General features: G+C 31.8%; 3 protein-coding genes and 1 long non-coding RNA gene across 4 annotated transcripts; 3 read left to right on the top strand and 1 right to left on the bottom strand.

Annotated features, from left to right (window-relative positions):
* Positions 1–6841: 6841 nt before the first annotated feature.
* Positions 6842–14730, bottom strand: LOC134707752 (deoxynucleotidyltransferase terminal-interacting protein 2-like). The gene is made up of 6 exons (XM_063567778.1): positions 14268–14730; positions 11592–11709; positions 9899–9994; positions 8915–9079; positions 7549–7658; positions 6842–6946 (listed from the first exon to the last, which is right to left on the bottom strand). Exons 1-6 carry the CDS (start codon positions 14639–14641, stop codon positions 6850–6852), a joined length of 960 nt encoding a protein of 319 aa, XP_063423848.1. The 5' UTR covers positions 14642–14730; the 3' UTR covers positions 6842–6849.
* A 184-nt stretch (positions 14731–14914) lies between these two features.
* On the top strand, positions 14915–16197 carry LOC134707751 (TM2 domain-containing protein 1-like). Its single transcript, XM_063567777.1, has one exon. It carries the CDS (start codon positions 15018–15020, stop codon positions 15624–15626), a length of 609 nt encoding a protein of 202 aa, XP_063423847.1. The 5' UTR covers positions 14915–15017; the 3' UTR covers positions 15627–16197.
* Positions 16198–24325: 8128 nt separating this feature from the next.
* Positions 24326–26518, top strand: LOC134705932 (uncharacterized). Its single transcript, XM_063564645.1, has 4 exons — positions 24326–24335; positions 24494–25548; positions 25883–26075; positions 26394–26518. The coding sequence occupies exons 1-4, from the start codon at positions 24326–24328 to the stop codon at positions 26516–26518; spliced, it is 1383 nt and encodes a 460-aa protein (XP_063420715.1).
* Positions 26519–26751: 233 nt separating this feature from the next.
* On the top strand, positions 26752–27698 carry LOC134705314 (uncharacterized). The gene is made up of 2 exons (XR_010105534.1): positions 26752–26860; positions 27367–27698. It is a non-coding gene; the product is annotated as an uncharacterized LOC134705314 (long non-coding RNA).
* Positions 27699–27766: the final 68 nt, after the last annotated feature.

The following is a 27766-nucleotide window of genomic DNA, read 5'->3' as shown; positions in this document are numbered from 1 at the left end:
CAAAGAACCCCAATTATTCAATTTTTGATGAAATCAACTAAGTTTAATTTTGGACCCCGATTTGGACCAACTTGGAAACTGGGCCATTGATAAAAAATCTAAGTACATTTTTAGATTCAGCATATCAAAGAACCCCAAGGATTCATTTTTTGTTAAAATCAAATTAAGTTTAATTTTAGACCCTTTGGACCTTAATGTAGACCAATTTGAAAACGGGACCGAAAATTAAGAATCTACATACACAGTTAAATTCGGAATATCAAATAACCCCAATTATTCAATTTTTGATGAAATCAAACAAAGTTTAATTTTGAACCCTTTGGGCCCTTTATTCGTAAACTGTTTGGACCAAAACTCCCAAAATCAATACCAACCTTCCTTTTATGGTCATAAACCTTGTGTTTCAATTTCATAGATTTCTATTTACTTATACTAAAGTTATGGTGCGAAAACCAAGAAAAATGCTTATTTGGGTCCCTTTTTGGCCCCTAATTCCTAAACTGTTGGGACCTAAACTCCCAAAAATTCATTTTGTGGTCATAAACATTGTGTTTAAATTTTATTGATTTTCATTTACTTAAACTAAAGTTATTGTGCGAAAACCAAGAATAATGCTTATTTGGGCCCTTTTTGGCCCTTAATTCCTAAAATGTTGGGACCAACACTCCCAAAATCAATCCCAACCTTCCTTTTGTGGTCATAAAACTTGTGTTAAAATTTCATAGATTTCTATTCACTTTTACTAAAGTTAAAGTGTGAAAACTAAAAGTATTCGGACGACGACGACGACGACGCAGACGACGACGACGCCAACGTGATAGCAATATACGACGAAAAAAATTTAAAATTTTGCGGTCGTATAAAAATTTAAAAACTTTAAAATAGAAAAGAACCTAAATCATTTTTGATTGTCTTATAGTTTCAGAGGGGCAAAGAGTTCTTTTATAGATTTTTTTTAGATGGGCAAGGACTTTTTTTCAGAATTTAAAAGGATGGGCATTAACTTTTTTAATGAAACAATATTAAGAATGCACTGTTTCACATTTCAAATGTTACGGTCGTTTATAGTCATATGGAACGGATTTTACACATTGATGACCTTACATTTATTTGTTCTGTATTCCCATCCTGTAATGTTGTCATTTTAGTGTTTTTTTAACATTGTCATGCGCGTAGGTTTGGCTAGCAATTAAACCAGGATCAATCCACCATTTTTTTTTCTTACAATGTCCTGTACCACGTATGGAATATGACAGTTGTTATCGTATAGTATATGTCTATGTATGTTCTTTGTCGTTTGTTTTTTGTTACGCTTCAGTGTTCTATTGTTTCGTTGTTTTCCTGTTTCACTCGGTTTTAGTTTGTAGACCTGATTTGTTTTATCTCAATCGATTTATGTATTTTGAACGGCGATATACTACTGTTGCCTTTATCTGTAAATGTTTTCATCATGCCCATTTAATCTCTGGTGGTTGATAGTTATCTCATAGGCAATAATAAAATTGAGAATGGAAATGGGGAATGTGTCAAAGAGACAACAACCCGACCAAAATAAAAAAACACAACAGCAGAAGGTCACCAACAGGTCTTCAATGTAGCGAGAAATTCCCGCACCCGGAGGCGTCCTTCAGCTGGCCCCTAAACAAATATATACTAGTTCAGTGATAATGAACGCCATACTAATTTCCAAATTGTACACAAGAAACTAAAATTTAAATAATACAAGACTAACAAAGGCCAGAGGCTCCTGACTTGGGACAGGCGCAAAAATGCGGCGGGGTTAAACCCACACCTCCTTATTTGTTATAATGATAAGTCATTTCGTCTTGTTAGTTTTGAATGCTCCCTTGGTATATTCTGTTTCTTTTTTCCTTATGAAACATGCTAAAATTATGCTTATGTGTGTAGAGTAAATTGTATGGTTCAATTTTACATCTTATAGTGAACACCTGCTTACACGTCTATGCAAATATGTATTGATCTTGTCTAGATCTGATGTCGATTTGTATTTTCATCATGCTACACACTCCTAGTGCTGAGGGGACTAGTTTAAATTTGTTCTTGTCTGGTCTGTCTTTTATTCTTTCTTAAAAGAGAGGCAAAAGATACAAGAGGTACATTCAAATTCATAAGTCAAAATTAACTGACAACGCAATGGCTTAAAAAGAAAAAGGACATCAGTACTGACAGTAGTACACAAAACACAACAGGGAAAACTAAAGACTATGCAACACGAACCCCGCCAAAAAACTTGGGTGATCGTATGCGCTCCAGAAGTGTAAGCAGATCCAGCTCCATTTATTATATTTTAAACCGACATTAGGAACATATCCGCTATCATCAGGTATTTTGTTTTGATCAACTCTTTAGCGTTTGTATTCGGAATTGACCTTTCATATATCAAGCAATACTGAATTTTGGTATATATAATGAATCTATTGGACATAAAACATCAGATAGGACATTGATAGTCGAAATGCCGCAACTGATGCACCAAGATGTGTACAGTGAATTTGATTTGCATTTATAAAGCCTCTGGCCAATGTATTTTGTAAAAATATGTCAATATACGTCACGTGACGCTCGTAGTAAATGTTCACACTAAATGAACTTAATTCACATGAAATCGATACTTCATCAGTAAAGTTTTGGATAACCGATACTACGTATCCGTGTCTCAACTCATTAGCAACATGTGTTCGCAATCTTTAATTTGATCAATAGTGCCAAATATAATTTAGTCATCAAAGATAACAGGAATAGATTTTTAATTACGCCAGACACGCGTTTCGTCTTCAAAAGATTCATCAGTGACGCTCGAATCCAAAAAAGTTAAAAAGGCCAAATTATTTACGATGTTGAAGAGCATTGAGGACCAATAGTTAGCAAAGGTACCAGGATTATAATTTAATACGCCGACGGGAGTTTCGTCTACATAAGACCAATCAGTGACGCTCAGATCAAAATAGTAATAATGCCAAACAAGTACAAAAGTGAAGACCAAAATTCCCAAAAGTTGTGCCAAATACGGCTAAGACAATCTATTCTTTAGATAAGAAAATCTTTAAGTTTTTCGAAAAAAATCAGTTTTTTAACAGGAAATTTATAAAAATTAATATATAATTGATATTCATGACAACACCGAAGTGCTGACTACTGGGCCGGTGACACCCTCGGGGAATTAAAACTCCACTAGCAGTGGCATCGACCCAGTGGTTGTAAATAAACTCATTATAGATACCAGGATTACATTTTGTATTTACGCCAGACGCGCGTATCGTGTACAAATACCCATCAATGACGCTCGAATTGAAAAAAGTTAAAAAGACCAAATAAAGTATGAAGTTGAAGAGCATTGAGAACCGAAATTTCTTAATGTTTTGTCAAATACAACTAAGGTAATCTATTTCTGAGGTAGAAAAACCTTAGTATTAAAAAAAAAAAGTACATTGTACATTTCAAACACATAGAGTACTAACATGCTTTAAAAATGCACTTGAATCACCCCCGGGGTTTGATGGTGTTCGTTTTGCTCATCTGTAGTTTTCTATGTTGTGTTTTGTGAACTGTTGTTTACTTTTTGTCATTTTTCGTTCTTTGCCATGACATAGTCAGTTTGTTTTAGCCTTACCAGACTTACCCTTTTTTGAATATGTACTATCTCTTGTCGTCATTTAACAATTAAATCATTCTCTAACTTGGGTAATTATTAATGTGGTTGATCACGTTTGGTAAAAGACTTAATGAAAATATTTTGAATAAACTACAGAAGTCCCCTTAAAATGCATCACTATCAGTACATAAAAAAATATCAGTTTGTTCCTTCTTTCTATGTGGGCAATTTTATTTGTGTATGTAAACTTGAGTACTGTCTGTAAATACAGGCAACTGTAGTATACCGCTGTTCCAAAGTCATATATTGTTGAAAACAAATCTAGGTTACAAACTAAAACTGAGAGAAGCACATCAAGGAAGAATACAATGAAACAACGGCACTAAAGTGCTACAAAAAACAAACGACAATGCAACACAAACAGAAACGAACTATTAGACACCAATTGCCATGTTCCTTACTAACTTGGTACAGGACGCTTAAAGATAAAAATGGGTTGAACCTGGTTTGTCACTAGCAAAACCTACCGCCTTTTGGCAATGTTAGATATAACACTAAAATGACACCATTACATGATAGGAGTACAATTACAAATAAATGGAAGAACATTCAGGACAGAGATTTAATGTTTATTACATTTTGAATTATTGGAATATTTTTTGTTGTTCTACCTCAAAATCAAAGGGCCATTGGTGGATCTAATGTAAATGAAACGAGTAAAAGATAGCTATATTTGATGAGTTTAATCTAAAGGTTTTATCTAAATTCTATATTTATATTGAATCTTCCAAATTCAAGAGTTCTGCATTTTCTCAACATTGATTCATAGCTTGACGATAAACAAGAAAACAAAAAAAGAACTTCATTAATAAATATTTTTTCTCTCATTTATTATTCAAAACAAGAAAAAATAACTCAAAAGAAATTCAAAGAATTCTTCCAACCAATCACATGTATTTTCTCCTTGCCATTATATAAATCATGATTTTAGACATCAGTATTATCTCGTACAATCCATTCTGAATTGAAAATCAACAGGTAGATTTCTATTCCTTCTTTAATTTCTACGGTATATGTGCAAGGTTGCAACTCCATATTATCATCCAAAATCCATTTGTATAGGATTGTTTGACTTAACCATGACATTCATCATATCAATAAAATCCATATCCATATATCAAGTTATGCCATATGTATTATAACTAAGCATCTAGAAACCACCTTTTCATATATTTTAGTCTATTTCTACTAAATTATAATCCTGGTACCTTTGATAACTATCTAGTATTTAAGAAATAATAAGACCTTGACCTTGGACATGGTGAAAAAAATATAAGGATCTTCCTCCTGTCATGTGTGTCAAAACATTCAAATAAGATTCCAATCTTACATAATTATTGGAGTTGGCATCCAGAATCCAAAATAACTGACTGATTGAAACAAAAATATATATTCCCTGCTGTTTATTTTCAAGGGTTCATAGCTATTGGTAAAATATAACAACTAGAAAACTGATTGTTAGAACTTTCAATTGTACTGTGACCTAAACATGTTAAAACCTGTTATATTTTTTATGTGCTTGTCCTATGTCAGGGGCCTGGAAACCTTTCATTTCCTTAGTAATATTTCTTTTGATTGTAAATATAACTGAAGAGTAAAAGAGCATTATTTAATAAAACCATATTTCACAGTAAAAACACACAACAGCCTGTAAACTTCGGCAATTCATAAGTGCTATGGGATTTGTGTCTAAATAAAGAGATGATATTTCAAATGTGAAATTTTTCTTACACTATTTTCCTATTTTCCTGGAGTATTTTTCCCCCTTAGAAACCACTATTGCAATAACCAACTAAAAATTGTAAGCTGCTACATCCTAGTCAAATATGACCATTATGTGTTAGAATAAATAAGTACATGTAGTAAAATAAATGGAAATGGGTGAGTGACTAATCATGATGGCTTACATTAAATTTCATGAACTTTTTATTTTAAGTTCCCAAGAAACATGTGACAAAATTTTCATACTTGGCCATCAAGTAAAAGACTGCATAAATAATTGGTAAACAGGAATTAAACAAGTCATAAATCTGAAAACACATCATACATTAAAGCATATTCACATGTAGTCTCATAGCAAATACTAGGACTATCTAATGTGTAGTTCCCTGAAAACTCTACCAAAATTGCATACATAGCCATGTTTGTGTGAACATATATAAAAATAACAGGAGGTTGAGAGCCAAAAATCAGAAAATGTGAAACAGTAAAGCCTGTTCATATAAATCCACACCACAAATTTCAGAATTCTGGTTTATAGTAGTAAAAATAAATTGAGAAAAAAAAAACCACACATGAGTTAAAGAAGAAGCTGATATGCTTTTAATCTGAAGCAGAAAACACAGTAAAGCATGTTCACATAAAGCCTGATAACTAATTTCAGGAAGGTCTGATCTGTAGTTCCTGGGGAAATTGTAACTGAAATTTGTGTGACTGATATCGATGGACATACAGGCCGACAGATAGAGGCAAAACATTATACCTCCTCCTTTAGACAGGGGTATAAACATTAAAGTTGTTGGTTTTCTCTTTTTAATTGTTTATCATTGCATGATAATGGGATCTAGGTTTTGCACATAGTTAAAGACAGTAGGGTGACCTATGATCAATTTCATCTTTGTCCTTCTATGAGGCTAATAAAGGGTTATTTTCTTGCAATGTGATTTGCCATAGGTATTTCACGTCCAGTCGTGAAATAGGTTTGTTATTCACCGTGTTTCTTGAAATCTGTGAAAAGATCAATGTGCAAGACATTTTTTATTGTTCTTTCATTGTGAAATTGCAATTTTATTTCATGTTCTTCCATGCAGATACCCCCCTTTACATCCCTCATCTATTGTTAGTCACTGAACCTATCAACAGATATTCTGGAATCAGGGTTTACAAACCATGTTCTACATTACTGAATGGATATGGGAGTGGAATATAAATGACAGAAAAGTTTGAATGTGTGAAACATAACTAGAACCATACTGCATATAAAGGAAGTGACAATTCTAAATGAATGAAGTTACATAATGGTGCAGACTCATATCTTTTCATCTTGTTGTGTTTTTTTGTAATTTTCTCTCTAGATTCTAGGTTCATGTTAAACTTGGGACAATGACAGATTGAATCATAGTTTATATAATATTACAATATTTCATATAAAAAACAAACTATGATATATAAAATGATCATCTTTTATTTTTCTTCAATCTTTTCATGTGTTTGTATGGACCTTGTGCTTTCCTTTTCTGTTCTTGTATTTCAACATACTTCCTCTTGTTGTACCTGTAAGGAACAAATATGTATTCAATGAAAAATACCAAAAACAAATGATATAAAAATTGTATTTTCCTTTCCATCATAAATGTCTGTGCTTTGTTTATTTTGTTTTAAATGTTTTGTTTACAGTACAACTATAGAATGTGTGTTTCATCTTAGTTTGAATACACAATATCTCTATTTGTCATCCATTACTGGCCATTACACAGGTTCCTGTAAAATGTTGATGTCCAAATAAAATTGTTGATGCCATAAAGATAAGTTATTGCTTTATGACTTTAATGGTTCAAGATTTGCAAATTTATATGTCAAGTGTTGCAGATTACCAAAAAGCTATAATGCCTTTTTTTTTTAAAAGATGAAGGTAGATAACCAATTTAACAAACCCATTGCCTCAAAAAATATACCATGTTATTCTTTATTCTGACATGAAGGTTGGCTAAGAAATTAGTTAAAATTTGGGGTCAAATATATCATTTAAAATTATGGGTTTCAATAAATCCAAAAGACAAATAATTCAGTGAGGGGGAGGGGAGGGGGAGTGAGTCTCGGTCAATTTGTCTGCTTGTTTGTCTGTCAAATAAAATTACTTTGAAATCAACACTTACTTTCTAAATTCAGCATCAGCTAGAAGTTCTTCTACCATATTAGATTTCCTCTGTTTCTTAGGAACCCTTGAGTGATAGAAATCTGCTGAACTTTCTACTACTGTTCCAAACTGAAAATACAAATTATATAAATTAACTACACTCAGCATTTTCTGTTTAAAATGAGGAACGCGATAAATATATAAGAACATGAATGATAGTTGAGGCATTCTAATGCCATTAAATAAAAAAAAGTGATAAAAATCAGTCCTTGGCGATATTGGAATAGTAGTTTGAATAATAGGGCTTTTCACAGTTACTTTGGCCATATTGGATAGGTGGCAGATTTTTTAGAAAGAGGTGGAAATAGTTTATCTGTTTTAATGATGTTTACCCGTATTTTTCATACCATTTTTACCTCTATTATGAAAATCTGCCCCCTATCAAATATGGCCGAACTAACTGTGAAGAGCACTATTTCAGTCATATTTAAGTATGAAGTGGACAAACAAGAACATTAATAAAGCAGTATTGCTGACAGTTGCATTAAATGAAAGTCTGTAGAAGTAGATAAAATTAGCTAAATGTGAATCAAGTTGAATGATAGGGGGTCCCTTAACTTGCACACCTATTTTATTTAATTTGGAATTTATATCTTATCCAAATAATGTTCCTTGTTACATGTTTCACTGTTTACACATTGTCTTTTGAAACAAACAAAAAAATCTTCTAATAAAGTTAATTAATTATACTTGTAAGACATAGGGTCAACGAAGACTTAAAGCTAAGAACTTTATTGTGTAAAAAAATAATCTTAAAGGTTTTTTTCCAGGCATTTTGTAAGTTGAAATAAAGGTATACTGTTATTCTCCTCTGAGAATTGCTTAATTGATTTTGAAAACAAATTATCATGATTATCATGATTATTAACATTGAAAATTAAAAGTTGTGGAGAGTACTTTAATCAAATCAAATAAAAGAAAAAGCCTGCACATCAACACACCCTTAAGATATGCATACTTGAATGAACTGCTCTTAAAGTATACCAAAACAAAAAGTTTATATGTGCATATGTACACTGACAAAAGAATTATAGGGAACTATATTTCAGTGCATGTAAACATTTTTTAGATTTAGTAGCCAACATGTGCTTAGTAACTTGTTGCTAGGGAGGCTGGTGCCTTTAGAAAGATTTAGAACAAGTTCCAATCTTTCCAAAAAGCAAGAGATCTTGAAGAAAACAGGATTATATATAGCCCCTAATAGCAGAAATGCATCTAAAACAATCCCCCAAGCTCAAATTTCATCAAGAAAGCATCAAATGCATTGATAAGTTTTATACCAAAGTCCAATCCTGAAACTAATAAATGAATTGTGTTACACTTACTTGGAAAAACTTAGGTAATGACACTGTATCATTATTTTTATAGAATCGTTTAGGATCCACTGCTTTCCTCATATGGAGAACCATCAAATCATTTTTCTTTTCTTCAGTCATTTCAGGTGCTTTCATGTTATACCAGCCATTTCCCTTCGTCTTTGCTTTCTCCTTCTGAAAAATTAATTTTCATTTCAAATATATTTAAATTTTATTGAAAGGTTATAGAGTATAAAAAATTCACATATTAAAATGATTTGTATGGGTTGTGTTTTGGAAAAAAGTAAAATCACAAAAATACTGTACGCCGAGAAAATTTCAAAACAAAAAGTATCTAATCAAATGGAAAAATCGATAGCTCAACATATCAAACAAATAGATAACAACTGTCAAGTTCCTGATCTGGTACAGACATGTCCTTGTGTAGAAAATAGTTGCATAAATTGAGAATGGAAATGGGGAATTTGTCAAAGACAACAACCGGACCATAGAAAAGACAACAGCAGAAGGTCAACAACAGGTCTTCAATGTAGCAAAAAATTCCTGCACCTGGAGGCTATGATTTTATATGATATATAATCTTGAGAAATAATGTCAATTTGCTAGTTTTCATATTTTAATGTTTCACTTAATTGAAGATTAACACCATCATGTATAAATAAAAAATTAAAGCAAAGGTCAAATTCTAGAAGATCAAATTTTCTTTAGACATTGACCTTAGTATTTATGTCATATAATAAGGATCTAAAATCAAAAGACCCAATGTCTCTTCTTTATATGTTTACTAATTTATATCACTTTATTGAAAATTAACATTTTTACTTTAAAAGTTGTCTGAATGCAACAAACAGAGGGAATGGACACACATTTGAGGAAACTGATACTTATAACTTATCAACACTACATGTTGAATGGATGAAACTGTGATGATGGTGATCACAACTTGACACAAGTGATTGCTAAATATATGTAACATGTATTAGACAAACTGACCCTTCTTTGTTTTTTCTGTTGTCTGATACTTTCTTCATAAGGTTTCTGTGAAAACTGCTTTTCAAAATCAGGAGTTATTACACTTTTTTTCATCACCTACAATAACACAGATAAAACAACTTCAAAATCAAATTTAGGTATTACATTTTTAAAATTCTTTGTTTATGTTACTTTTTCAGAGGGAAAAAATAAATGTCCCAAAAAGGGGTATTAAATTAACAGTGTAGTAGGAATGTTGATACTCAAGATCACTACACATTTTTTTTTAATGCTCAGTCTTTAGTTTTCTATGTTGCGTTTTGTGTGGTCAAAGGAGTAGGTCCAGTAAGACCCCTTTTTGGCCCCAAAATATAGCAGTTTTACAAAATTGTTAAAATGTAAACTTTTAGATATTTATTGTACAGTAGAATGGTCCTGCTACATAAATATGGGCTGTTTTTGACAATGCAATACACATTATAATAGGTACTAGCACCATTAAGTCAGGCTAAATTACAGAAACCTTCACAATTCTAGCATTTTTGTTAAATTTTAGGCGGTTTTCGTGTGAAACGAAAGTGGCCGCATTCGTGTTCATCCTTAATATTAAAATGTAAGTTGTATTTTATGATTATACATAACATATATAAAGATTGAGGATGAACACGGATGCGGCCACTTTCATTTTTGAAGAAAACCATCTGAAAAATGACATTGTTCAGCATATTTTGTAGATTTTTCATATTTGAGCTTGAATCGGGTCGTTTTTAATGACAAAATTAGTTAAAATCTTTCACATAAACTAATTGATTCAAATGAAATAGACACTTAAGTGTTTAAAAAGTGGTCAAAATCCTTCGCAAGATGAACCTGAAATTTGAGGCCAAAATCGGTCCTTACCAAACCTACTCCTTTGACCATATCTCTATAATCTTAGGCCTCTTTTGCTCAGTCTTCAGTTTTCTATGTTGTGTTTTGTGTGGTCAAATTTGACCATATCTCTATAATCTTAGGCCTCTTTCTCTCAGTCTTTAGTTTTCTATGTTGTGTTTTGTGTGGTCAAATTTGACCATATCTCTATTATCTTAGGCCTCTTTTGCTCAGTCTTCAGTTTTCTATGTTGTGTTTTGTGTGGTCAAATTTGACCATATCTCTATAATCTTAGGCCTCTTTTGCTCAGTCTTCAGTTTTCTATGTTGTGTTTTGTGTGGTCAAATTTGATCATATGTCTATAATCTTAGGCCTCTCTCTCTTTAACAATTATGACAGATTTAGGTTACTGTCATTTTGAAGAAAAATATTCTGTAAATGAACATTTGATCAATAATTACCAGGATGTCAGAATGAACTTTTATAAATGAATTACTATAATGATGAACTTGGGATTATATCAATAAACTGTGGAAACAGCATATTTCTTTTTTTGGGAAACTTATTTCATCACAGCATTTTGCAATAATCATGATAATAAAATTATTGCAAAAAAATCTGAATTAACATTAATCATTTTAATTTGCAAATTTGTTATTCACAAAACGTTATTATAGTTATGAAATTTCCTAATATAAAACATTTGTAGATACTATTTCGTTTGTATTACTACATGTACTATATGTATAACAATTTTAGGAATTGTCATCATCATCATTACAACATTGTCTGTCAACTACACATAAATGTTTCTAAAACCCTGCAAAATACAAAAAGTACATACCTCATCTAAATCTGCTTTGATGGATTTAGTTTTCTTCTTTGATTTGTTATCAGATGTGGTTTGGAAATAATTATCTGATATCTGTATTTTTGTCTGTAAACTTGATGATAAACTTCCCCTAAAATTTGAATATATAAGTATTATATAACTGCAGATCATATAGAGTGTATATACTAAATGAAGCATTCAATCATGACAATGAATATTTATTGTACAATTTTAAAACAAAAATGACCACCCAATAATTTTTTACAACAAAAAATAATTTGAGAAAATGTTTAAAGATGATTAAGATGTAATAAAATGGGTATTCAATGAACACTACCATGACTACTAAACATGATTTTTAACTGAATCCCTCAAGAACATACTTGGACAATTACATGAATCATATAAAGACAAAGACAAAAATACTCCAGATCCATTTAAAACAATTACAAAATATTTGAAATGAATATTTAAGATTTTAATGATAGTTAATATTCCTGATGTGTATACAATTCTCTCACCCAGATTATTCCACTTTTTAGCCTAGAACCTAACCTAGACAGTCAATAACCAAATCTGAGATTAACAGATACATGTAGAAAAAATATAGCGTTTTTCAAACAATGTTTTTAGGGTTCAAATCCATGAAATCTAGTTTTTTAAATATAGATTCAACAAAAACAACAAGTGTGTTATGATATTTCTCCACTTGAGACAGTTAAATTTAAATATTTAAAACGCAAGGCTTGCCAAGCTTTTTAAATAAATAAAATTACTATTAACTCTATTCAAAAATACTAAAATTGTGTCAGTCCTATGCAATATTTTGGTGGTAAAATCCTGAGGAGCACCACTTTTCGCGAACTCAAATTAAAATCACTATTAACTCTATTTAAAATTACTAAAATTGTGTCAGTCCTATGCAATATTGTGGTGGTAAAATCCTGAGGACCACCACTTTTCGCGAACTCTGAAAAAGTTGGTCAGAATATGTCACTTTATTTTGAAACAATGAAAAGATGAAAGAAATATATACATTGTATCATGTACAGTTGTACATGAACACATGTATAAATAGCAATTCTGTATTAACCAAAACATGTTTAAAGATTTATTCAACATAAAAAAATAATTTCAGAACATGCAGAATTCTTCTTATTCTTCTCTTCTTTTGATACAGAAAACCATCAACGTACTGATGTTCACTTTCCGGCCTATGCCTGGTAAATGTTTTTTAAAATAAATTTATGTGAATAATTTTTGTCAAAACATACATTGTATATTATGAAAATATTTCCTTTTCTAAGGGGTTTTTATTTGTCATATATGTTCGTATTTTCAGTTTTTACAATTTTTCTTTTGTTTTTTATTTATAAATACAATAGTTTTTTTTTTATCACTTTATATTGAAACAAATAAAAAAAACATATTTATAGCATTACTCTTACCATGCTTACTCTACACGTTCGCGCCCAATTTTAATTCAAGGTCCAGTTGAATAATTGGAAAATCATGATTGTTGTTTTTAATTGCTTTCGTGTAAATACTGCATTCATTATATTTTTATGTGTTCTGTATTCAATGATGATCGTAAACAGTTTTTGAGAAAAAAATATAGAAATCCACCAAATGCATTGAAATTTAATGAACTGATGAATAGTAAAAATCTTTCTGATCTTAATAACTTGTGCAAATATATAAGACTTGTAAATATTCATTTAGGCTCTCCTGGGTAATTCATGTACTTGATATCATTTAGTTTAATATGTATATCGTTATATATGATATGTACCTCCTCTTGCTTTCATATAATTTTGTATGTTTGTACATATGAACTATGTAATTATTGTGTGTATCTCTATACCATTGTAATTTGGTTTGTTGAGAAATAAAGATATATATACTGTGTAAATACTGCATGTATTTATAGCATGGTATGAGTAAAAGATTGAAGATTTTAAAGGAAAAACACAAAAGATAATTGTTTTAACAGCTTGGTCCTTTTGATCTGAAACAATGAAACAATAAAATATAGCAATACACTATTATAACCAAAACATGATCAAACATAAATTTTATTCAACACACAAAAAAAACATAGTCAGAATCTCACTCCATTTTGAAACAAGTCAATGAAACAAAGTTATAGCAATACACTAACCAAAACATGATTAAGAGTTATCATGTCAATACAAAATAAAACTTTGACATTATCCCACTTTATTTAGGAAGGAATATTATTTTTTTTAACAATTATACCCCATCCAAAACATAAATAAGATTTATTCTATACTATAAAAATGTTGTCTCACTTTAATTTGAGACAACGAAAATAATTATACTTATAAGAAAACTACTTGCCAAAACTTGATTACAAAGTTATTAAACCCAAAATCAATTAAAATTGGGCGCGAACATGTAAGGTGCGAACGGAGTTTGAGTGCGAACATGTAGGGTGCAAAAGTGAAAGGGTGCAAACATGAATGGGCGCGAACGGACCTGGATTCCTTACCCAAACCAAATTAAACAAAAAACAAATAAAAAGGGTGTGAACGTGTAGGGTGCGAAGGGACTTTGGGTGGGAACATGTAGGGTGTAAATCAAAGCCTGTACATAGTACGTGTGCGAAAGTAAAACATGTTTTTTCCAGTGAACGCACCTAATTCCTTAAGGTAAATTATTTCTTACACTTTCTTTTTTGCTTTGTTTGAATTGAGACTTGGACTCTCTTTAGTGTTGTCATCAGTCTCTGGGATTCCAGATTCTGATTCTGTAGCACTACTAGCAGGTTGTGATGTTTTGGTGACTTCATCATTCTCAAACCTCAGAGGTGTTTTATCAATTACAAAGTCAAAAATATTTGGACTAGATTGTGCTTCCTTACTATCGTTTACAGTGTCACATTTCATTTTCCTATTAACAGTTCGGGTCATTTGTCTCTTTTTTCCAATGCTATTTGATTTTTCTAATAACTTCTTCATCTTATTACAAGCTTCTGTAGCTAGTATTTCAATGTCAGAATCATTATCTGAAGAAATATCTTCACTTGAACTTGAAGACATGATTTGTTTGCTTTTTGGAAATAAAATTGTGGTAGTGCACGTTTTAGAAAGGTGACCAACAACACCTGCGTATGTATATCCGGTTAAACAATGAAAAATTATATTTTATAGCATAATCAGGCACTGTTTGACAAAAATTAAAGTTTTCAATTAAATATTCATATCTCTAGATGCAGATAAACAAAAAACACCTATGATATCAACTTTTTAGGAATAAAACACACAGGATTATTTTGCGTAATATTTTTGCAAGTTAGATAACTCTGTCTCATTTCCGGTTAATTTGTCAACAAACAACAAATGAGGTTTGAACGAAATTGAAAGTACTTTCTCACATCATATCTTGTATATATACTAGTGATGAGAATAAACAAAGATGAACTACTTAAAATATATCATAAAGTACTTGATAAGTGTGTTGACAATTCACATCTTGACTCTATTCTATACAAATGTGATAGTATATGCAATATCTTTTGAGGAAGCTTTGCCTTGTGAAAATTTGCAACTGGGTCAGTATATATGCAAAGAGCCAATTGTAGATATAGAAACTCAAAGTGAGGAGAATTGTGATAAACTTACTAAATCTGTTCCAGTTGAGTGCATGCCTGCCGCTAATGTGACTTGTAAATCGTCAAAATATGGTGGTGCTGAAGTGACTTTTAATGGAACAACTCCAGGATTTTACAAGAATGTCTCTTGTCGATGGACAAATGGACATTCTTTTGAAACAGCACTCCTGTTGTCTGTCTTTTTAGGTATGTTTGGAATAGACAGATTTTATCTTGGATATCCAGCCATAGGACTTCTGAAATTTTCAACACTTGGATTTTTCTTTCTCGGACAGCTAGTAGACATATTGCTAATTGCGGCTCAAGTAGTTATGCCTTCAGATGGCTCAGACTATATAATTGACTATTATGGGGCAAGAGTGACAAGAATATGTATGAATGAAGAGACATATATTCAGCCTTCTGATAGTTAATTCGTAGAAAAATGTTACTGTCAGCCTAATCAGTGAATATATTCCTAAATTGAGGAAACCTGAGTTCATAAGGTGAATAAAAACTATTGTGAATTAAATTTCTTGCGTACATTGAACCAAATTGAATAGTGATGATAGACGATCGACTAGTACATCATACTACATGACACATGCATTTACAGAAAGTTATGTATACTCATGTATTACAAAAGATTTTCACTGAACACGGGATCACCTAAGTTTATAACTCATCAAGTGTCAATCTTGAGTTGAACCTTTTCAAATAAATTGTTGAATAACAAAATGTTGACAGTTTCTTCTGATTTCTTTACCAGACTTTTTAGAATAAAGTAATTGCATTACATGTACATTAATTTGTCTCATAATTAGTTTAATATTAAATATGTATCAATTTAAAATGTATTTAATAAACACACCAAGGAGTTTCCTGGCCTTTTCTCAAAAAACACATGTTTCTTTAAAAAGAATATATATACATTGTGTACCCATGATACATGTACATGTACACATGATGTTCATGTTCGTTTAATAATAAACACACATTGTATTATTTGTTTATTTGTGTTTAAAGACATGTACAAGTGTACATGTATACAGTCAGGGGTGGTACTTCAATTAGTGATTTCCAAATCACTTCTGGTGAAATATTTAAAAATTTTGCACAGACTTTTCAAAATAACTGAAACAAGTTTTTAGTTTTAGCTTTAAACATATTTATTTAGAGTGGATTGGGAAACAAGTTTTGCAACTTATATTAATCCCTTTCCACTTTGCGGGTGCGAGTGTTACCTTGTAGCGGCATTAGCCTACTCTTTTTCGAAATCTACAAGGGTGTCTTTAAAGTGCAAGAGATATGGCTCTCTCTTAACACAGGTCAGCCATTTATCGTCCCCTTCCGACGGACTATCACCGTTTCCTTAAGACCATACTCGCAAATGGTGTCAAGAGAGAGCCAAAAAATTGAGTTCCTGAAATTTTCATCCCAACGGGAATCGAACCAGGAACCTTTGTGTTAGCAGTCCGATGCATTAACCACTACACCACGGCTCTCTCTGAAACAAGTTATTTGAAAAGTTAAAATTTAATCACTTCAATAAGTGTTTTATATATCATTTTTTGAATATTTTCCCCACATTGAAGCTTGATTTTTTTTATTGATAAAAAGACCTGAATTCCATTGAAAAAACAACTATGTACATGCAGAAATTGTCATTTGATTGATAAGCCTGCCAGTTTTTACAGTTTATTTGAATATGCAAAAACTGAAATAATTTATAGATCAGGACATAACCTTAAAATAAATCATTCTAATTCTAAAGAAAACTAATCAGGTCACCTAATATTGTTGACCTTTGTCTGATAGTACATGTAAGAGTATGTGGTTAATGATAATGAAATCACTTGTTTAAGAAGCACCCCTGACTGGTATAAGCACAAATGTGTTATTTCATTGTCATATAAATGGAGGGAGCCAAATTTAAAGTGCCCAGAAAGAACTACTGACTATCTTTTGGACTTATTCTAAAAAATAAATAAAATTTAGGCAATTCATTATTTCTCATTGTTTCTCGATTGAATATATAAAGATAGTCAAAATATTCATTACTGTAAACACGGTAAAATTTGATATTTTAATTGTCATTCCATACACCAAATATAGATGCCCTATTGCTAAGAGTACATGAGAAACACAAAACCATGAAAAAAAACCTTATCGTTGACCAATGAACCATGATAATGAGGTCAAGGTCATGTGAAAACTTAACTTGGAATCATGAAAATGTGGCCAAGGTCATTTCAACCCTGCCAAACTGACATGTACTAATTATACAATCATTATGTACATGTATACCAACTATAATTGCTAAAGTACATAATATATTATACAATACAATATTTTTATTTTCCAAATTAAAGGGCCCATTAAGAGCATAACATTAATTACAATATGACATAAACATTACAGAGTGATTAAAGAAACATAAAATAATAATTCAAATGCATGAAGAAAGGATCAGTGATCAAGGGGATCGAATAAACTGACAACACCTTAAACAAACTTACATGTAAATTAGATCAAATTTATTCTTTAAGTGTATGTTCACTTGTGTTTATATTTCCTTTTGATTGCAATTTGAGTTAAACAATTTCAATTGATACATGTACATGTAGTTCATAGTGTATTTTTCATTAATTGCTGTAATGTTTCAATATTATTTCAGATATTAAAGGTGAAAGTTGGTACCTTCATATGCATGTACTAGTACTTTAAAAAAAAAACGACATTTATTAAAACGTTTAAACCTGCTGCATTTGTTTGCACCTGTCCTAAGTCAGGAATCTGAGGTTCAGTAGCTATAGTTGTCTTTTGTTGATGTGGTTCATAAGTGTTTCTGGATTTTAATATAGATTAGACTGTTGGTTTTCCTCTCCTCAGTGTTCTAATATCTATTAACATTGGACCATGCAAATGTGGTTAAGGCCATATGAACCCTGCCAAATAGACATGTACTAACACCTTACAATAATTCTATATAACAAATATAGTTAAACTGTTGCTCATTTTACTGCACCATGATAAAACCATGAAACGTGATATTAACTAGGTCAGGGTCATATGCAACATGCCAAACTGACATGTACAAACACCTTAGCATCATAAGCATTCTGTTCACATACAAATGTACATGTAATGTAGTACATGTAATATAAACATGATAAATATTCATCTGATAAACTTACAAAACCATGAATCTTAACATTTAACAATGAAAAAATGATCAGTGTCATATGCAACATGCCAGACAAACATGTACACCATACAAAAATTCATTCAATACACCATATATAGTTGACATATATTGCCAAAGTATCTGATAAACTGACAAAACCACAAAACGTAACATTGAACAACGAAAATGTGGTCCATGTCATTTAAACTCTGCCAACCAAACATGTACTCTAAACACCTTACAATCATTTCCATACACCAAATATAGTAGACCTATTGTTCAGAGCACCAGATAAACCAACAAAACCATGAAAACTAAACATAGACAAATGAACCATGAAAATGAGGTCAAGGTAATATGCAACATGCCAGAAAGGAGCATTTACACTTACAACCATTCACTTCACTAAATTACTTAGTTGGCATATTGCCAATGAAAGTATCTGATAAACTGACAAAAACATTGAACCATGAAAATGTAGTCAAGGTCATATGAATCCTATATATCAATCGGACATATGTAATAACATGATTTAACACTTTACAATCATTCTGTACACCAACTATAGTTGACATTGCTCATAGCATTTGATAAATTGATAAAATATGAACACTTAATATTGACCAATGAACAATGAAAATGAGATCAAAGTCAGTGACATGGTCATATGCGAAATGTTCTAACACCTTTTAATGAGTTCGTACACCAAACTATAGTTGACCTATTGATCATAGCATCTGATAAACTGTCAAAACCATGAACAAGATTGACCAATGTACCATGAGAATGAGGTTTAGGTCATGTGAAACCTGCCAGACAGACATATGCTCATTCCAATCATTTAATATACCAATTACATTGTAATGACCACATTGCTTATAGTATCTGATAGACTAGTCAAACAATAAAAACTTAACATTGTTCAATGAACCAACAAATTGTAGTCGTGCAGCACATACATGACTATAAAACGTAAATTTTCAAGCAGTCGCTGAATATTAATGATAATTAAAGTCATAAGAAACGAGAGACCGGTGAAAAATTATGTTCTTCCAAATCTTGAACCAATGCATACAAACATCATAAACTTAGTCTTCTGTGCACGAATTTATCATTTTTTTCGTGTAAATTTCGTATAATCGTCAATTTTTTTTCTCAATCAGTCAGTGTTGTTGTGAAAATATGGCAGGTAATTAAAGTTCGTGTTTTGAAGCCGAAGTTTAACGATGGTCACCTGTTTGTCAACAATCGACAAAAAATAAACAAAAAAGCATGGAAAGAGAGCACGTGTTTAACATGTAAATTCAGATAATAGTTTATTTTAAGGACATCCATGCGTATTCACCGGATTTTTACGAGATGGGTCACACTGAGGTCACTTTGCATACGGAAAATATGTCGGGGGAATTGTTTGCTGGAAGCAAGCTATTAAAATAAAGTAAACTTCTTATAAATATGAATAAATTAAAGAATTTTCTTCAGAAAAAAGCATATGTATCCATTGAGTTATAAAAAAACATATGCATTATTTTTTTTTATTTGAGGTTTCTTATGACTTTAACAAGGCCATGCAAAGGCAACGAGAAGCATTGAAACTTAAAGGTTTATATGCATACTAGACATAAATAAATTCGTTAGGGGTTTTCACCCACTTAAATATTTAAGTTTTGTACAAATAGTTTATTCAGCCGGGTTGTAATCCCTGTCTAGCATTCAGAGACTTTCGTAACAAAAAAATTATGCATCTATTGCCCAGTGCTATTGCCACAATCGTAACTACTCGGCCATTCTCGCTATGCAGTTATTTCTTCGTGCAACCAGAAAGGCCGAGTAGTTCCGATTGTCTATTGCCAATTAACAATCGTGCATTCTAATGGTGTCATGCAATTCGAAGATTTAAGTATTAAAAAGAGCTTGACATAAAACATGTACATACGGACACTTACCTCTTGAGAAATAGTAATAGAATTGAGAATGGAAATGGGGAATATGTCAAAGCGACAACAACCCGACAATAGAAAAAAAAACAACAGCAGAAGGTCACCAACAGGTCTCCAATATTATAGAAACTCCCGCACCCGGAGGCGTCCTTCAGCTGGCCCCTTAACAAATATATACTAGTTGAGTGATAATGAACGCCATACTTATTTCCAAATTGTACACAAGAAACTAAAATAAAATAAGACCTCAAACTATACTAAAATAAAGAGAGATCTCGACGGGTATGATCGGAAAAAGCTACCTATTCACCATATAGAAAAAGTTTTTATGAAGTTGGTGTAAGCAATAATGCCTTTAAGATCCTTTAACAATGAGAAAACTCATGCTAACTTCTTGGTGTCTCTTGATTTTCTTTATTTTGTGTCGTTGAGTGGCTGGCTCACTGAATTGACTGTGCCTTGCATCTTCTGGGTAATTAAAACCTTGTTTACGCTCCTTTATGTTAGAAAAGAATTCATTCCCATTAGCCTTATCAAACCAGATCAACGTACAATTTTAAAAAAGTGGGGGGGGGGGGGGGGTTCAGTCGGAATGATTAGTACTACTTGCTGGAATGATAGACCGACCAAGGATAAGGGTTTTAAAAGTTAAGAAATAAGATAATGCCCTTGGATGTGTCGTACCAATGTACAACAAACCTTCGTATGATTTTACGATAGCTGGACAACAACTGTTTTTGGTTGAAAAAGTTACCAGCGCATCATGATGAAATTATATATGATGAATTTCCGTAATTTATAGGATTTTTTAAAAGGAATTTATTGAAGTATTTACATTCTGAGTTTAAAATCTGGTACACATAAAGTACTTTGTAAAACCTTGGTCGAAGTTAATGAAACTTTCTTAGAGGAAAACGCGTATGGCACAAGAATAAATTTCGATCCATCCTGGTATCTATGATGTCGAGTTAATTTACATGATAAATTAATAAAACTCCATATTTTTTCATGAAACTTGTGCAGAAATTAAATAAAAATGTTTGGTTTGTTTAAATCCTGTAATGGACCGATAAATGAATAAACTTTTCGTAGGGAGAAATTTCAGACGAGAACCAGGGTATCATAGACAGAGAGCCATTTACACATTTTAATATTGCACCTGAACAACTCAGAATATCAATCATTCTATGTTGATTTACGATTCGGAATAATCAATGAATAGATTAATCATTTTGAATCTAAAGAATGCTGTTATTGATGAGTTTTCAATGACAGGAATGGTATGCCATTCTCGATAACTTTTAAACTTCCGCGGAGGCTTCGCACCCGCTCATCTACTACCATGTACAGCTGGTTCATTTGCCTGGACACGATAGGGCCTTTCGACCCTTCACCGATGTTCGGGCGTACACATAAAAATGACCTAGCTATGCCAATGTTTAAACATTTTCTCTTTAGCCAATGACAATAAGTTTCCAAATCAACACAATGGAAAACATAAACGATAAACTAATTAGACTCTAAAGTGTGTTGGTATTGATGAATTTTTTGACAAATTATATCTCATTCTCGAAACCACCGGTGATCATCAGAAACCTAGCTGAGCTTCGGGCGTACACTTAAAAATGGCCAAGCTACGCCACTGGATAGGAACAACAAACGAATACCAACGACATATATACTAAGTTACAAGCTTATATATTGAAACAACTTACACAGAATGTGGTTGGGCTATTAAAATGTTTCTGAAGTAGAAGAAAATGTTTTAAAAGTTGAAAAAAAATCTTAAGAAGAAGAAATCCAACTATTTTATAAAGGTCGATTCACCAGAACGCTACTTACTCACAAACAAAACGAAAAATCACGAATATGAAATTCAGAAAAGTACTTTATTCGATATAAGGTAATAGATAAAGTTAGTAGTACTTTTGGTATAGTTGTAAAAAAAATATTGTACAAGCAACAATCCTACACATTTAAGGATTGGAGATTTGTGAGAAGCAATAAAGCGGTCTTGGAATATTTCCAAACTCTTTAAATTAACTATACTATAGTTTCAACCGAATTTTGATAAATTTTGCGAGAAATATTTCTAACTTCTTTTAAGTTTAATGGGAAAGAAAATACTACTATTCGGCCATATCCACCAAGACTCACATTGGTTGGATTGATTGAAGTTCATGCAACACCAATCAGTTAACGCAAACGTTCCCACATGATATCTAACGTCGAAACGTCACAAACCTCGCTGGCAACCTTGTATCAGATTAGAACGTTGCTATCTAACTGCCTGCCGCTTTTTTACGCCTGAATATCTAAAGTTGAATTTTGAAAGTTTTGTGAAGAATACTTAGATTGTAGGAATCACATTGTAAGGTAAGACTATTTATTTTTGTCTTCGGCGTCATGCTCAGCAAAAAAAAGAGAGGAAAACCAATGCAACATTCAATTAGCAAAATTTATTGGTGTATTTGATATCCTGTAAACTTTTTTCTCAAAACCAAATTTTTCACAACTTTGCAATTTTGAACTGATTTGTTTTTTGACGCAAGTAAGTTTAGTATACTAATCTGACCATACATACTAACAGCCATACTACAAAGTTAGAATAATAGAACTATTTCAATATTGGTTGTTTCAAAGAACTATTGACATAAAATAATTGTGAAAAGGCTCTTGTATTTCAAGTAAAGAAATACTAGTAGAAGTACTGCCTACTTTATCATCTATGTTATAATCTGTTCATGTTTGATTATGGTTTATTTCTTGCTGGAATATTAAACAATGATTCATATACGTAAAATGGTGTACAATTGCAAATACACCAAACACATATAAAAGAATTAAAAAGTAAGTTGAAGGTAGGCGGTTTATCTAGCAGCAGTAAGCATAGAATTCAAATGCAATACGTTAACACAAGTATGCGCAGATATAACCAGTTAAAATTTAAAGAACTCGCTATAAAAAAAAATCGTGCGACCGAATTCGAAGCGTTTTACTGGATTTGCCTTCCCCAGTAATTCGCTCACATGTATCATGGATGTAGAAACACGTAACATAACCCGATCGTACCTTAAAGAATGGCAAAATTTATCTTAGGTCAACTTTACATAGAGGTTGTTGGAACCCATGTAAACTGTTGTTAAATAATACTATTTGCTATTGATGCTCTTAGAACAGGGAGCATGTACAGTTTAACCTCGACCGAAACTATGTCACATGATCCTTGACGTCTAGAAACGTCATAATTCTAATATTTCTTTGGCAACGTCGCCAGTTTGTTTAAAACTTGCCTTCAGCAGTGTACACGCTTTATTTAACGATTCTAAACTAATATAACCATTTGTCCCAGATTCAGAAATCGAGAATAAGTTGGTAAGTTTTTATTCACATTAAAAAAAACACAGAGATAATGCACGAACGCGCAATAGATTAAATAAACCAAACATTGAGTGTTTTATCGGATGAAAAAAATAAGACATACGAGAGAGAGAGAGAGAGAGAGAGAGAGAGAGAGAGAGAGAGAGAGAGAGAGAGAGAGAGAGAGAGAGAGAGAGAGAGAGAGAGAGAGAGAGAGAGAGAGAGAGAGAGAGAGAGAGAGAGAGAGAGAGAGAGAGAGAGAGAGAGAGAGAGAGAGGTGAGAGAAAGAAAGAGATAGATTTAATTACAACAAATTAGGCAAAATAAATTCGAAAAACGTTAAAATTAGTTTTCCTAACTCTTTTTTCCAGAATAGAAATGGAGACCGATAATAACAGTCTTGAATGGAATATCCGTACTTTAATGGTGTCATTATTTCAAGCTCCTTTCAGGTAGGTACTGACTACCATTTATATGGTATAAGTTCGCAATGCTTTCATATTTTAACAAATTTTATATTCTAGACTTAATTTATTATATAATGTAAGAACTATTGAATATTGTCTATAACCAAATTAAAGATTGTAACACTACAAGAATGTTTATTACTTCAATTAGATATACCTTTTGTCTAATTCTGAAAAAAATGGCATTCAGTGAGTCTGATTGCTCCCTTTGAACCTGTCCTCTTCACTATTTATGTATTTTATTGAATGGGGTATAATTTTCCTGAGCAGCGTCGCATGGTTCTGAATATTCCTTGGTTTCATTTTCAGCGAAATAGAAGGTAACATAAAGTCTGGTGTACAAATAGTTAATTATAACGAGAAAGAAATACCATTGAATAACAGAGAAGAAGAAGTAACAGACGACGATGAATGTGCTGCTTTTTACAAATCCGTCAGAGATGCTGAATACAACAAACTTGTTGATGCATATGCAAGAGAAAAGATGATTAAAGAAGAAAAGGAGGGAAATAGGATAGTAAGAGAACAAGAACATATTATTTCAGCCAAAGAATTAACAGACGCCGATGAATGTGCTGCTTTTTACAAATCCGTCAGAGATGCTGAATACAATAAACTTGTTGACGCATATGCAAGAGAAAAGATGATTAAGGAAGAAAAGGAGGGAAATATGATAGTAAGAGAACAAGAACATATTATTTCAGCCAAAGAATTAACAGACACCGATGAATGTGCTGCTTTTTACAAATCCGTCAGAGATGCTGAATATAATAGACTTGTTGACGCATATGCCAAAGAAAAGATGATTAAGGAAGAAAAGGAGAGAAATAGGATAGTAAGAGAACAAGAACAGATTATTTCAGCCAAAGAATTAACAGACGACAATGAACGAGCTGCTTTTTACCAATCCGTCAGAGATGCTGAATATAATAGACTTGTTGACGCATATGCCAAAGAAAAGATGATTAAGGAAGAAAAGGAGAGAAATATGATAGTAAGAGAACAAGAACAGATTATTTCAGCCAAAGAATTAACAGACGACAATGAACGAGCTGCTTTTTACAAATCCGTCAGAGATGCTGAATATAATAGACTTGTTGACGCATATGCCAAAGAAAAGATGATTAAGGAAGAAAAGGAGAGAAATATGATAGTAAGAGAACAAGAACAGATTATTTCAGCCAAAGAATTAACAGACGACAATGAACGAGCTGCCTTTTACAAATCCGTCAGAGATGCTGAATACAATAAACTTGTTGACGCATATACCAAAGAGAAAACTATCAAAGAAGAAAAGGAGAGAAAAAGGATAGTAAGAGAACAAGAACAGATAAAGAAACAATTTGAAGAATTCTGGAAACCAGCCACCGACATTGACTCACTGCGGCGTGATTCCCAGGAGGTATTTAAATACATTTGTTTTAATGCACGTTTCGTCCACTTCACTTGATCGTCTGAGTATTCAGTATTGGGTCTTAAGGAACGCAACATTTTAACTATAAGTACAGCAGTATTTATTTTTGTGTAAAAACCTATAGTAATAGTGTTAATACTTAAAACAATTACACTTTCCTAAAAACAACCGTCTAATCAATCGGTAGATCATGATTTTTTTCTTGTTTAATGAAAATCAAAAAAAAACCGACCTGTTTCAATATTGAGCATAGATAGCAAAAGTTTACAGTAATATCGCAATTTTCATATTTTCATATATTATATAAATTTATTTTCGACAGCCAAAAGACAATAAAGAGAAGGCTTTAACTTCACAACAAGAACTGCATCTTAAAGAGGAACCAGTTGAGATAAGACAACCAGGACCCTTCCTTTCACCGGTGAAAGAAGGAAGAATTAACTCGTTTGTGAGAGAACAGCTTTACAATTATCAAAGCTTCCAAACGACAGACACGTGGAATGCAGAGATCAACAGTAAGTATAGATAAAAATTATGTCCTAGTACGAAAAAATGTGCAATCTTACTGTGTAGTTTCAGTGATTTGGGTTGAAAACTGTTGGAGAAATTGATCACTCAATACATAAATACTGCTGATCAAATTGGAAAATTAAAACTTGAAAATGTAATGCAAAAGTTGAAGTGCTGGTGAACTTGTGACCTAAATGGACAAGAAAGTATATTACTAGTGCATGTCAATAAAAAAAAATACTGAATAATGAGTTTAAGCTATTTGTTTGTGTTTCAACATTTTCAAGTGTATAATTTACGAACATTCTTGCTTTGTTTTTCAGAAGAACTAGACGGATCTGTAATAAGTGAAACTGTTCCTAAAACGAAGGGACCTCTTCAGTGGATAGTCAACAAAGTATTTAAGGTAAATAGTATTGATATTGCTATTCAACTATTTTTAAACTAATTTCAGTAAAAGATGAAACGACATTTTACAGCATTGATTCACATGTACTGGTGAAGTCCTGTATATAATCCCAAGTCATACTGAAACAAAATGTCAAAATAACATTAGATAAAAGCATATCAAATAATTGTATTCCTTATTAATTACTGGGGTGGTCTTTCTAAACAGAAACTCTCCATTTTTTATATCAAGAATGGCAAAAAAGACCTAATAACACTTAACTTGACTCTATTTTTCAGAGAAACAAGCCTTCAACAAAAGACATCATTGATAAACAGCTTGCTTTAAAGGCAGAACTAAAGTTAGATTTGTCGACATTGGATGACGAAATAGAGGATGAAGGTACATTTTATAAAATTACATTTTTCTATCTGACTTCATCTATATTTCATAACCTTTGGTTGCTTTTCGGTTCATAATGATTTTTTGCAAATGTTGGATATCAACACTAATTGTCACACAACATATTTTTTTCACGAAAAACCTAATTAATTCAATAGTGAAATTTTGAATTTGATTTACATTTTAAGGTGGCTAGGGAGTCTTAATTAAAATTGGTAGAATTTTTTATCATGCTTTTTCATCAAATATCTAGAACAAAGTTATCTGCTTCTTCAAAATCCAAAATGGAGGAAGACACCCACTATAAATTTGAGCCGGCAGTGGTAGGGCTGTATAGCTAGTCAAGGTCATTAAAAATTCCATTTGTTTGTTGCAAGTATGAAAATATTTAAATTTATGTTCTCAACTTTCACACTCAAAGTAGTTTTTTTTCTATTCATATCGCGATCATTTAAAAAAAATGACTTTCACTGTTCCTCTGTTAATAAAGTTCCATTTTCTTTTAGATATACCAGACACATCAAGGACAACAGACAGTGAATGGTTCAGTATTAGTTTAAGTGACACAGAAGAAACTCCAAGACCACATTTAAAGCCATTCTTTTCATCAGTATTAGAAGACACACATGTTTCAACAATTACTAGAAAATCAAAAGACTCTGTAATAGATATAGAAGTTGACTTTCAATCCAAACCTATTAGTGGATTCACGAGCTTTCGACAATGGTTCTGTCAACTATTTTGTTGTCATAGCAAACCTGATGAAGATTTTGAACATTGATTATAATTATTTTCGTTTTTTATTTGTTTGTTGAATAAATCTTTTATTTTTGTTTAACTTTAGATTTATTCATATATAAGAGAAATGACAAAGTTAACGAAATCTATAGTCGTATTCATTGTACA

The sequence above is a fragment of the Mytilus trossulus genome, chromosome 2, assembly GCF_036588685.1.
Source record: "Mytilus trossulus isolate FHL-02 chromosome 2, PNRI_Mtr1.1.1.hap1, whole genome shotgun sequence".
Classification (NCBI taxonomy): domain Eukaryota; kingdom Metazoa; phylum Mollusca; class Bivalvia; order Mytilida; family Mytilidae; genus Mytilus; species Mytilus trossulus.
This window is presented reverse-complemented; position numbering and strand designations above follow the sequence as displayed.